The following is a 12,562-nucleotide window of genomic DNA, read 5'->3' as shown; positions in this document are numbered from 1 at the left end:
AAGTAGTCATCGCTACGGGAGGTATGCCAGCAAAACTCCGGTCGCGCAGAAAGCCGAGGGGAGGATCACGCATGTATTCAAGGCACAGTCCAGAGAGAGCGCAGAACAGGTCGCCCTGGCCAGAGCCCCGGTCCGCAGCTCGGCATTCCCATCGGCATCAGGAAACGAATCGGACAAGAGTAACAGACGAAAAGATCTTTTACCTGCTGGAGTACGCTGGATATGGCAAGACGCTCCCGGCTCTTCTACAGCCTGTCTGGTGACGTCGTGATGCGCCTCTTAATGCACATGACAACAGCGATCACTTCTCTGGCTGTAACCCACCATTACAACCTGGTCGTGCATCACTGGGCTTCAAAATTGCGAAGGAAAACGCCTCCAAGTCTCGGCGTTTACTAGATTCAATGAGATGGCGCCATATCCAGCGCATTCTCTCTCGACCGCTTTTCATCCGACCTTGATGACCAATCCACAGCACACACCTGCAATATGAACTCTCCACTGACGCACGGAAGCACACGCGGGACTTACGTGAGGTCCTCATCGATCATATCTTTGATGAACTCCTTCATCAAAGCTTTAGTTTTTTCCTGGCTCTTGAGAATGCCCCGAAGAATTGTCATAACCTGTTCCTTCGTGGCTTCGCTGCTGTTGATCTTCTTCGGCTCGCCGTCGCTTTCCTTCGACTCCCCTCCTTCCTCCCTCCAGAGGTAGTACAAGCACGCACCGGCTGCGGCTGTACCTCCTGACGGGCAGAAGACCACAACACATCGAGAGCCCCGAAGAGACACGACGCGCCTTTGTCACGCTGGAAACTCAGGCAGTGGGCCGCGACAGACCGGCGCGGAAATGACTGTCTTTCTTGCATGCCTCATGCAACTACAAACAGTCCCTACGGGTTTGACCCATTCACCAACACTATCTGGACTGGCCCACTCCTGCGCTAGAAGCTGAGGCACACTTGTGGGATGCTGGGTACGGCGCTAAAAGCAAGTCGACTCGACGGAGGGAGACAGGCACAACGCGTGACGAAGCCAGCAAGGAACGCCGAGCTTTTGTTGCCTTGAAGTACATGCTGGTGGTGGAACGAGTACGGTATCACAGATCGTGACCCTGCTTTTACGCGGCGCATCAGTAGCTACCCAAACACGAAACTACTCTCCCTCAAGGCCGTTCACGTGGCTCAGCCAATGTCGGACCTGAACAAGAGCTGAACTAGTCTGATAGCGACACAAGCCCGGCCCGCCAAGCAAAGCAACGGTGCGGCCCACGGCGAAGGGCGGCAGGTCAGATTCCGTCAGCTCGTGTTGTGTGGGGCATGCTAACACGATTCCAGAAAAAGGGAAGCTCCGCCGGATGAAAAAAGCACTAGCCATTTTCATAATGAAAGACGAGTACGAGAAAGTCATTCGTGGCAGTGTGCGACGTCAGCGTCGCCTTCTGGGCCGTTGATCCCGCCTCGCACCGATGCTACGTCGCTTCCCAGGACCTGAACGGTGGATTAGGAACGGAGACCTGAAACGCGGCTCCCGGGTGTCGACTGTCGAGAAGATATGCAGTACAAGAAAGCAGCGTGCCAGTGTAGCAAGGCTTCCGGGTGGGGCAAACTTCGGCAAAGCGGTGTGGCTGCAGTCCGTTGAGCTGGCAGCGTCCGTACCTGCAATGAGGAGAATTTGTTTCCAGGTCAGCTGCATAGTGCCTGTTACCCGAGTTCTCAACAAAGACTCTCAGAGATACGAAGAACGGAGATTACCGAGAAGCGCGCTACCACAGCGGGCGCGCAAAACAGCACTCAGTTCAGCCGCCTCGCCTCAATAGGCGAACAACTCAAGCACCATCCAGTGTTGGAACGGGATCTGCGTCACCGTCGAGGGCCAAGAACGTCAAGGCATTTTCACTCAGTTCTCTCGTCTTTCGTAGCCTGTGTGGCGGCCCAAACTTGCGCGATGTCAGAACGCCCGCTAGTCCCTAATCAGGGACAACCGTGGCAGTTGTGATGACTGCGCGTCCCCCTCATGCGGTCGCAAAGCGCCAGCAGCGGCACCCAGCTCTCCCGTCCTCTCCCCTTCTCACCACGTGTTGTCAACAGTCTTCCCGTTGTTCGACACTGATAGTTGTTGGGACAAAGTATAGGTTGCTATACCTTTAGTTGTCGGCACTCAGTTTCTGGAGCGGGCCAAAAAATTCTGTTTTCTTGGTGACGCTGTTGCCGTCCGTCTCGAGGCGGTGGGAGGATGCCTAAGCGGAAGAAACAATTGCACGCCCGTGACACAGCACACGCGGCTATTACGGGATTTCAGAGCAACGAGCGGCAAAAGCCTGTCGATTGTTGGCGCTGACACTCGTCGCAGGCTTCCACTCGAAGCCAAGAGGCTCTATGCGCGATAACTCGTCTGCGTCTCCTCTTGACAAGCGGCCATACGGCAAGGAAACCAAACCGAAGAAGTTGCCTGGGTTCCAGTCGTGCGCCGTCAGCGTGTGCTCTGGAAGTCGGTCTGCTAGGTGATGGTCGCCGCTGTGGCGTTCCCCCAATGTGTCTTCGACACTGACACTGCCAGCAGCCATTTTTCCGCCCTCGTGTGAACCAGTGTGGGGTGCCCTGTGTAATGCGTGCGTGCCGACTATGTTGACCACGCATATGTGACGCAATAGGCGTTGTGCTTTGGCCGTCGAGCAGCCTATGATTTTCCTCCGCCAATGCATTTGCAGCACACTATGAATATATGCTTCTTGCGCAGGTGTCGTGTGTCCTTCCGTTACCCGCGCGTGCTCTCCCACAAAAGTTTCTCCGACAGCAGCCACGCTTCATCAAGCATTAGCCGACCGAGGCGGCAAAGCAGCAAGAGTGGCAAGTCGAGCGCACACTTTCGGTCGAAGCGATTTTGGACTCACGGCTGCGCCAGAAGTGTAACGGGGCGAAAGAGCGGGAGTGTCTAGTAAAGTGGGCCACCCCAGGACTCGTGCAGACATGGGAAAGCCGTAGCTTACTAGGGATGTGCTGACAGCTGACGATCTAGAACCGAACGCTGGGCGAGGACGCAGCCCTTTAAGGCGCGGGGGCACTACCCCTAATGCGTGTGATGACTATGTGTTCACGCATACACGTAGCAGTAGGCATGCTGCTTTGGTCGTGGAGCAGCCTGTGTCGCTCTCGCCGGCGCTGTGCTATGGAATGCCCACCCCACTGCGGCAAGTGTCGAGCGGTTGCAGCGGGGCCGGACAGTTGCAAAACTTACACAACAAACCTTTACACATCGCCGACACCTGATGGGCTAACGATGTTGACAATCGGGGACAGGTACCTACTTCAACTGTGTAGTGTCCTGCTCTCCGTACACTTTTTGCTCATCGCTGCCGTCCCACTCACAAGTTCTGCTCCTGCCGCCCCGCTACAAAGTGCACTCCGACACTGTCCAGGCGACAATTATTCGCCGGACTCGCCCTACTGCGTGGCTGTGCTGCGTAGCCTTCCCTTCTTCACAGAGGCTCGAGCTTCTCGGCGACCGGACATCCGTAATCTTCCCGCCTAGCTGCCCACGGCCATGCCTGTCCACTGTTCCGCCCGAGGTGGGCAAGTTGTCGCTGTGTACGTGCGAGTGGTCTTTCGGGTGCAGTGTTACCTACCCGCACGAACCAACTGGATTCCCCTTTCGGTTCCCGAGTCCCGTCCGTTGTGCAACTGCGCCTCCTGATCCAGCCGGGCGTCCACCAAATGGCATCAAGGAAACAGATACGTCGCTGACGAGGTCCCGCACGTGTGACTCGCACTTGGTGGCACCGGGTACCTTGCTGGCCTCACACGCCACTTGGAAGGCGTCATGCGGTTCGTCTAGGTTTGCCATTCTCTTTCACGTGCACAGCAGAGCAGCCAACGGATTTTGCAAGCAACAGCAACTTTACCCTCCTCCACTGGACAGTGGTACAGCGCTGCCTGCGTAACTGTACCGAGTGCTTGCAAGCGCAGGACAGCGCTCACGGGCTGGGGCCGACCTCCGAACCAAACTATTTCTGTGCCTCCAGCCCACTCCTCGCCTCGTCCCGCATTAAGAATTGTCCGCAAGTCTGTCCTTCACAACTGGCCCGCACACACTCCTCTTTTGGCCAACAGCCAGCCACCACCGCTACAGCGTAGCGCGTACCCCTAACGGCAGAACCGTTGTTATACGCCCCGTCTCCCCCCTTAACACCAACGCTTATGTATCACACGTCCATGTATGCGTGATACACTGGTCGGGCGGTGTGGAAAGATCGACCACTTTATCTGCATTAGATGGTGTCGAGCTGGTATCTGAAGACGGTCTAGACAAATGCAACACTCGTTTGCCCCCCGGCGGCAGTGCCCCAAACCCCCCCATCCAGAAGTCCTATTGTGCGACCACAGGGTGGTACGAGCTGCTTTCCCGCGACACCCCGTTACGGACTGTGGAACGCACAGCTCCATCCACGCCACGCTCAGCTCCACTGCTGCTCTCAGGGTGAATTCCTCTAATCGCGAGGGCTCACGAGTCGCGTGAAGCTAACGCACGCCATCTTACGTAACAGCCCCGCGTCACCTGGACACAAGCCGCTGCTGTACTCCTTACCGTTTGGTGCTCCAAATGACCCGCTAACCGTAGTTCACGCCACCGTACTTGTGAGTGCGGCGACGTCGCGCCAACAGTTCGCTCGTCGCGGCGATTGTAAGCTGGACGCATGGTCTCAACTTGGCAAGTGATGACGTTGGTATGCCTATGCATGTCTTTTCGTAGACTCTACTGCACTAGTACTCCGAGCAGAGCGAGACGACTCCTCCGAGTCACACGTGCGGGACCTCTTCGGCGACTTATCTGTCTCCTTGATGCCTTTTCTTATACACTCAGGAGCTGGAACTCGCACCCCAACGCCCGCCTGTGAAGTCGATCCTTCAGATGTACTTGCTACTCCATAGATGGTGCTCCTGCTCCCCAATGTACGGACGTTGCACACGCCCCTTCTCTGCACTTCGTTCGTCGATTCGCCGGTCTTCCCGGGCGTCCGATGGTTCTCGGTCTCCGACGAGACCCGCCTGACTGCTGACTCCGGTGTGACATGTGTTGCTGCACAAACCGATGAAATGTTCCCCCGTCCTGAAGACTCACAAGGGGAAGCACTCGTCGCAGAGCTAGACGAAGCAGAGGCTGGCGAAACTTCGGTGTCCTCGGCACCATGGCACACGGCTTCTGCACTGAGTCCCGACGACAAATCTGGTGGAGCGTTCGCCGCATGAGCGAAACCATCTCCGAGCAGAGGCGCACAATTTCGGGTACACAGTGCTGATGAGTGACCGGAGTGGCATGGTGTGGGCAACCTAACTCCCGTGTCATCAGACGGCTCCAGGTGGTCGACAGGAACAGGACGAGCGAGTTCCCACGTGATGCCCTTCGCTTTCAGCTCTCCCAGTACACGCTGGAAGTATGACGCATCAGGATACCCGTATGCAGTTGGACCTGCCAGCCAAACAACAGTCGGAAGCGGGGTAACACACACTATTTCGCTCGTTCCTACCTGCAACCTTTCCGTAAGGACAATGTGGCGCTGGCCAAAAAACGAACCGGACCATCCAGCATTCTAGCACCTGCACCAACTATGCGGCGACGTTTAACCTTTTCGTCTCGCGTGGCTCGCTAACACAGTCGTCGGAGGCAACCCGTGAGCCAAAAGCACGAGACTTGATACAGAATCCCATGCGGATGCAGTCCAACATGAGCGACACAACTCCCTCACCATCTGCCTTGTTCACCTGACAGAAGTCCATGCAGTCGAATGACAGACTTCACACACTTCTATGGAATGCATCAAGGACAATACAGCTCTACACTTGCACTATATATGGGTACGATGTCGCCACATACGTATACTTCGCCCTGTGTCTCTTCTGCTCTGCACCTCTACTTGTGTTTTCGAGAAAGCCCCGGCTGTTGAAGTGAAAAGTGTCACACCTATGCCGTTAGTCCCGCATACGACAGGATTTCAATGAGACCGGAGTGCACAGTTGCCGACAGGCGTCTCGTTTCTCTCGAAAAGTAGTCCCCCATGGGGACAAACGACACCGCCCCCAAACCACGAAACCGGTTATCCTTACCTCCAGAACGACTTGTCTTGTGGTGAATGCCATTCCAGATAACGACGTCCGATCGTCCGCTTGTCACACTCGTGCCCACGGTGAACATGTGTCCCTGATGCACCGTTGGAAAGAGTGCACCAAGTCCGGGTTGCGACAATGATCACACTACAACCCTCGGGCAGAAACAGCGAACGGCTGATGCAATCTCTAATCTCCTTACAGCCCTAGTGGCTGTTACCGCTTGGCGTCGCAGCCTCCTGTGTTCCCGATTGTCCGAGAGCTCCGCCCTGGTGGTTCTAACTTCTCATCTGAACGCCCTCCGTGTCCGTCGGTAGTAGCTAGTTCATGATTGGCACTAATATCTGCTTCTTTCGTAAGCAATCGACCGTGCAGTACCCTGTGTGTTCCGGTGCAAAGGCAACCCAGTCGGACTCTGGTATTCCGGAGGATGGCTTGGGGTAAGTGTCATTGACCTTGACGAAGGTTGCAACTCGCTATCAAGACATGACGAACAAAACTCGGGCTGACTGCGGACTGACTCGGCCTAGTTCGTGTTTGCTAGAGCAATGGGAGACACGTGAAGCATGGCCACTCACCCCCAGGGAACCTTGCACGGCGCTAATTTAGACGTGACACAAACGATACTGTCTCTACCCTTCAATCCTGCAGAAAAAAACTGCAACCAGAAGGACCGCGTCTTTGACGCAGCCTTGTTTACGTTATCAGGCCCGGAGACATCCTAACAACAATGCCTCTCATAGCTTCGCGATACAGCGGGCACTGACAACATCGGAGGATACCTTGACGAAAGCGTGGATGAAGAGAATTAAAACCTCTCTCCCTTCTCGTGTATCAGGGAGATACGCTGTTCGCTTTGTGCCCATAAACGGGACAGCTGGATGCTGGTGTCTCTCAGACTGTATACCGCTTGGCACGTCGTACTCAATTGATATTGTCCCGCTGTGAGGATAGCCAGCCAGCAGCGACTCCTCCCCAATCCGCCATCTCATCCGGCCTGAACAACAGTTTGCGCACGTGTCCGAAAGACGCTGTTTCACAAGATGCACCCGCGCGGCGTCGCCGTCTGATTCGTATCATTGCAGCTGGCACCTGTGTGTGCTTTGAGACCTGGATCAGTATGAGGTACACCTGTGCACCCCCAACGCGTACCCTTCAATGGTTCTTCCACAACCCAGTGTGAAAGCACCATTTTGCAACGACCTCTCGAGGAGCGCCCGTACAACTGCATAAGATTCTACTAAGCACCCTCCTGATGGTTTTTGAAAGTAGACAGCAAGCCACAGTCTCTTCTGCCAGCTTCTTCTCCGTGCTACCGAACTTCGATACCTTGGCGCTACGGCAGAAGAGTGGCACCGAAAAACGACCTGTGGACGGATGCTTCAGGGTCCACTGCCCACCAGCGGAAAACCGAGGTCCCATCAGAAAACATCGGACTGAAGTCCCCTGGAGCGGTCATCCTTGAGTAGGCGCGTGCAGCGCGGTGTCCTGAGTGTGCTGGAGAATACCGAGCCTGGAGTGTACGACAACTGTGCGCTGGCTTCCGAAAAGCTGCAGTGAAACAACGAGAACTTTCGCCGCCTGCTCTGTCTCACATAACAACTGCCTGTGTCTGGCAAGCATGTAGGAAGCTGCGTAGTTCGCCTACACGCACGTCCTTATCGAACAGCAGTGAGTGGACTCGACCCATGAAAACATGCGAAAACGTCCGTGTGGATTTGGGGTTACAACAACGGAAGCTCGGAAAAGAGGGAAACTCTGCAGAGTGACATAGCAGGGCTGGCTTCACGTGGCTACATAAACTGAACCCACAAAAGCACGCACACCGCCATAGATGATATAATGAATACAACGGGCGGTCTTTACCTTTAGGAGAGGGACCATTTCCTGCACACTGGAGGGTGCCGCAAGTGGGACAGGAGAACCCCCCTCGTCCCCCCCTTCCAACATACGTCCTGACGCAAGTGTCGTGGTACATGTGCATACACTTCTTCAGTTTAACAACTCCGTCAGCAGCCTCTGACTGAGGAGCAGACGCGTGATCCAGCGTTCCCCGCATCGGAGCGGAGGAATCACCCGGAGAGCTTGTACTTCCCAGCGAATCCAAACAGATGGCGCAAACGTCTTCGACAGCCTCTAAGGATAAGAAAAGGTGAGCATCATACGGTGGCTCAAGCCCCGGAGTCTCGCCCTCCGTATGGACCAACGCAGTCAAGAAACATGTTGCAGAAAGTGCGAAGGAACGGCACGGCACTCGACAAAGAGGTTACGCCGCCACCGCGCATTCACCATGAACACCCTGTCAGGAATCTTAAACTGCAAAGCACGGAACACAATAAACTTCAGGAACCGTGTCAGAGGCCAGGGTAAGTTCGCCGCCGACGGATAAAGGAAAACATAAGCGAACTGACTACAGGCACATACTCCAACGGTACGATGAACCACCTACTCTGTGACACGAGACAAGTGTGCACCCTACGTGCAAGGCAGAAACAACTGACACTCCGCAAAACGCAAGCAGGCACGTTATTCGCCTTCTCTTGGTCGGTGTAACCGTCTCCGAAACGGCGAAGTACGCTTCGCTGTGACTGCACCTGACAGCTAGCTCTTCCTCAAGCTCCACGCCGACGCCGACAAAAAAGCCTACAAACTCCAACTACCCGCGTGAGCACACGGCCCCCGGAACTAGCCATCACTCTCACTACTAGATACGTGCACCACGCAGATGCACACTTTCACAAAAACACCTTACCAGAAGCTGCGACAGGAATCAGGACGTCATCAAGATCATTCGCTCCAACTACACGCAGGTGGCCCCGGCACCAGCATTCGCCACTCTCTGCCGTCCCGACAGCTAGAGAAGGCAGCTGAAAAGCTGTTTCAGCCTCGCATCCGTCAGGCGCATCTGACTCTCCTACCGACGGTCTGACGCGCAAAACGCTTCTACAAATCTGCAGAAAACCAGTACGCAACAGGAACTGCAGGTCTTCCGCGTTCCGCGCATCCACGTGTCTTCTCGTGCTCGCCACCCCACCTGGGATGACTACCGTCGTGGTGAAGGAAATATCTGCAGGGGAAGCTGCGCTCTACTCCTTGGTCACAGGAATAGCATCTTCTTCGAAACTCGTCATCCATCCCGAAACGAGAGAACCTGACACTAACAACGCTAGGCCGCAGAGGCCGTTTATCCGACGCGCGGACATCCGCACCCTCTTGGAGACGCACGGGCGCGCAAATGAGAATGCACGCATTTCGTGGAAATTCCATGAGGGTCGGCTGGACAGCGAGAGGAAACTGCAACAACGAATCGGCGTACGACGTGCAGTGCACAGTACACACCGACGTGTAGGACCGCCAGCGTCTTTTCCCTCATTCCTGTAGGAATGACTTCATGCGTACACAGCCCTGTGCAGGAGTAAGAGAAACTGCACTACCCAAAGGCGCCTTATAACGCACGAAGTTGAACTGAGGTTTTCTGTACCACTGGGACTAGGAAAAGAGTGAACATGGTCGAATTCGGGGTCTTTTGTTGGACTAAGGAAACACAAATGCGATGCTAAACAGATGTTGCCCGTCACCCGCTTGGAGAAGAGCAAACAAATACAAGAAAAACGCGGGAAAAAATTACCTTGCGCACAACTCCTGTAGAGCGACAGCACTCCGTCATTTCCTCAACGTCTGCCTCGTAGTCGAGACCGTCGCTGCCTGTCCAAACGGTCAAAGATACAGCAGCTTCTCCCGGCGGATCGTTTCCGAGTTGCTCCACAAGTGCGGCGTACGACGACTCCAGGGCTGCCTCAAGTTCAGGGTCATACCTGCGCCAGCGACATACCCGACAGCCCACACGACCAGTCGCCGCTGATGAAAAATAGCTCTACACACACAGCCTCACCATTTCAATGCTACCATAGCAGCACAGGCGGTGGTCTTTGGAAAGAAAGACAATGTCCCAGTTCCATCACCGGACCATGCCATGGTGAGCGGCAAACCCAAGCGTAACTGTAAGCTGCACGGCAAGCCTTGAAGACAGCTTTGGTACTGAAACAGCTTTCTGGACAACGCAGGTGCTCTCCAGAAGCTTAGAAGAAAAACGAGCGCAGCCTGATCCTGTAAAGCCGCGTGCCCGGCGGAAAAGCCGCTCCTCTGCAGTGTCCTACCTGACGGCCTCTTCGGCGTCTGCGCCCTCGCGGAACCACAGGGGTACCTCCTCCATGATTCGCCGGACATGCCGCATCCGACGGGTCATAACATTTTGCTGAAGCATGTTGCCGAGGTCGATGTTGTACATCCATTTTCCTGAACGTAAAGTCAGCTACGGGAGAAAAGCACAACCAGCCCCAAGTGCCACCATGGTTGGGGAACCAACGCAATCCAGCCCCGCAATAGATGGAAATCGTTCGGTCCGAAACACGCGCACTGACCTGAAGTCTTGCACGCTCTTGCCCGCTCAGCCGTGCCACTCAGAAGCTTGACTTCTTCTGTGTATCACCTTATTTCCAACGAAGCAAACGAAGAGCCTACGCTCTCTCGCATACACACGCGTTTGAACCGTCGTCCGTCTCTCACTGTCTGGCGGGAAACCGCCTTTCTTTACGACTGAGAAGCCGCGTCAGTGCTGTCTCAGCTCGCTTGGCTCAAAAGCAAAACATACGTCTCTGCTGCCTTGCTGTGAAGAACTGCATGACCCGTGTCAGCCCATTGAAGTAGACTGCCATAGCGCATTCACGCCGACAACCAGTTATCCTTGCACCCCTTAGATACCACCGCATTGCGGGACACAGTCCCAAGCGTTCAAAACAAGTACACCTATTCGGATCATACAGGGCCATACGGCCCCGGTCCCCGAAGGCCCTAGCATTCCACAGGCCGCTCCAGAGAGACGCACAAGAACTACTCGGGCAGTATCCCGGCCACCGTTCAACAGCTGTGGTCTTCCAGTCGTATGCTTACGCGTGTGTTGCCGCTGGCCCGTGCTGTTTCCAAGGCCTCGCACTGCACCGGGTCGAAACAATGCCAACCGGCCTCACTCTGCCACTGCCACACTGCGGAGACGGGATTAACCGCAGGTGGGAAGAGAGGACGGGGCAGCTCTTCCGAAGCGCGTCGACGCGGCAGAAGACTACCCAGCATTGCGGACCGCCGATATTGGCTCGAAGAAAAGCCTCAGGAGAGAAAAACTTCAAAGGCTGTTCGACACGACAGGTCGCTGCAGGGAGGTCTTGAAAGGAGAAAGCGCAAAGCGTACCCCCCCCCCCAAGCGAATGTCCTGATGTTCGCAACAGTCAACTACGGGTTTCTGCGTGATGTGGGTGCTAGACGCAAGACTGACCGAGCGCGGCACGTTAGGTGGCCGAAGAGAGCCCGTACTGCACGAGTCCGTCTTACGGTACCCCTCTTCACAAAAGAATCTGTAGTGCAAGATATGCAGAGGAGGCGGCTAAACGAGTATCATCAGGAGTGCTGTAGCCTTACCCTTTTGTCCGTCAAAAAGCACTCAGGCCAGCTGTGCTTCATCCAAGTGGCATTCCCCCGTCACGCCCCCAGCCGCCCTGACCCGCGTAAAACGAGACGCGCCGACACATCTAAAAGCAAAGGAGCACCGCCGAAATTAGCCCTGCACCGCCAGAAAACCCACGTGGACATGCCGGGATGGGCTCAGAGGGGCTTGCTCGTCAGAAAAACGCAGTCCCTCTCCAGTCCCAGCAAACAACTGACAGGTCGAACCGCCGACCGTACCCTTGGAGAAAGACTACTTGCGAACAAGAGGTAGGCAGGAAAAGAGCGGCCAATCCAAGCCCCCTGCTGACCGCTGTTATACGACTTCCCTCGGAAAAGCCAAGTTCCGGCAACCGTTTTTCGCATCCACCCGCCCTCACCTACAGGGGTCACCAGAGCCCTGAGGTCCGCCCTCGAGGTAACACTTTTAATCACTGTACGACTTTTCAGAAAGTCAAGTTTTCAAGTCAAAGGAACGGCTGCATCGCCAGAGCAACCCAGAAGTCAAATGCCATTTTCTTTTTCCCGATACACATTCACTGACAGCTACCTATTCGGGCGTGCCGCGTAGTAGCGACTCAGCTGACTCGGTCAGCTATTCCCGGCTGCGGCTCTTTCGCCGACTGGGAGAACAAGCTCCGCACCAAGGGTCAGGCTCCAACCCAACTTCAGGACGTCAGCGTCCTTACAGCGGCTTGCAGTGAATCTTCCCGAACTCTCAGCCAGCAGCACGCGGACATTCCCCAGCTGCTCTGTGCAGGCTCGCGGCGAACGCCAAGGTCAGCTGAGACCCTGCTCCGTACCCACCCCACACAAGCGCCGATGCGTTGAGAAAAACAGCTCTGCTGAAAACTCATCCACGGACGGCGCGCTCGGTCATGTCCCTTTCTCGTCATTGGCCAAATAGAACGACACGACAGGCCAAGCAACCTGGCTCAAGGAGTCGGGTGTGCCGCTGCGTGTGTC

The 12,562-nt window shown here is 55.5% G+C and overlaps 1 protein-coding gene across 1 annotated transcript, besides 1 other annotated feature; it reads right to left on the bottom strand.

The window, feature by feature from the left end:
• Positions 1 to 620: 620 nt before the first annotated feature.
• On the bottom strand, positions 621 to 12,562 carry CSUI_004746 (wwe domain-containing protein). Its single transcript, XM_068064931.1, has 9 exons — positions 11,051 to 12,562; positions 10,258 to 10,412; positions 9,729 to 9,915; positions 8,853 to 9,051; positions 7,967 to 8,236; positions 6,101 to 7,097; positions 4,584 to 5,465; positions 1,658 to 2,238; positions 621 to 745 (listed from the first exon to the last, which is right to left on the bottom strand). Exons 1-6 carry the CDS (start codon positions 11,228 to 11,230, stop codon positions 6,838 to 6,840), a joined length of 1,251 nt encoding a protein of 416 aa, XP_067923106.1. The 5' UTR covers positions 11,231 to 12,562; the 3' UTR covers positions 621 to 745; positions 1,658 to 2,238; positions 4,584 to 5,465; positions 6,101 to 6,837.
• Positions 8,786 to 8,848: a sequence feature (Short protein (CSUI_004747, PHJ21424.1) was converted to a misc_feature.).

This window comes from Cystoisospora suis (genome assembly GCF_002600585.1).
Source record: "Cystoisospora suis strain Wien I chromosome Unknown contig_2259, whole genome shotgun sequence".
Taxonomy (NCBI): domain Eukaryota; phylum Apicomplexa; class Conoidasida; order Eucoccidiorida; family Sarcocystidae; genus Cystoisospora; species Cystoisospora suis.
This window is presented reverse-complemented; position numbering and strand designations above follow the sequence as displayed.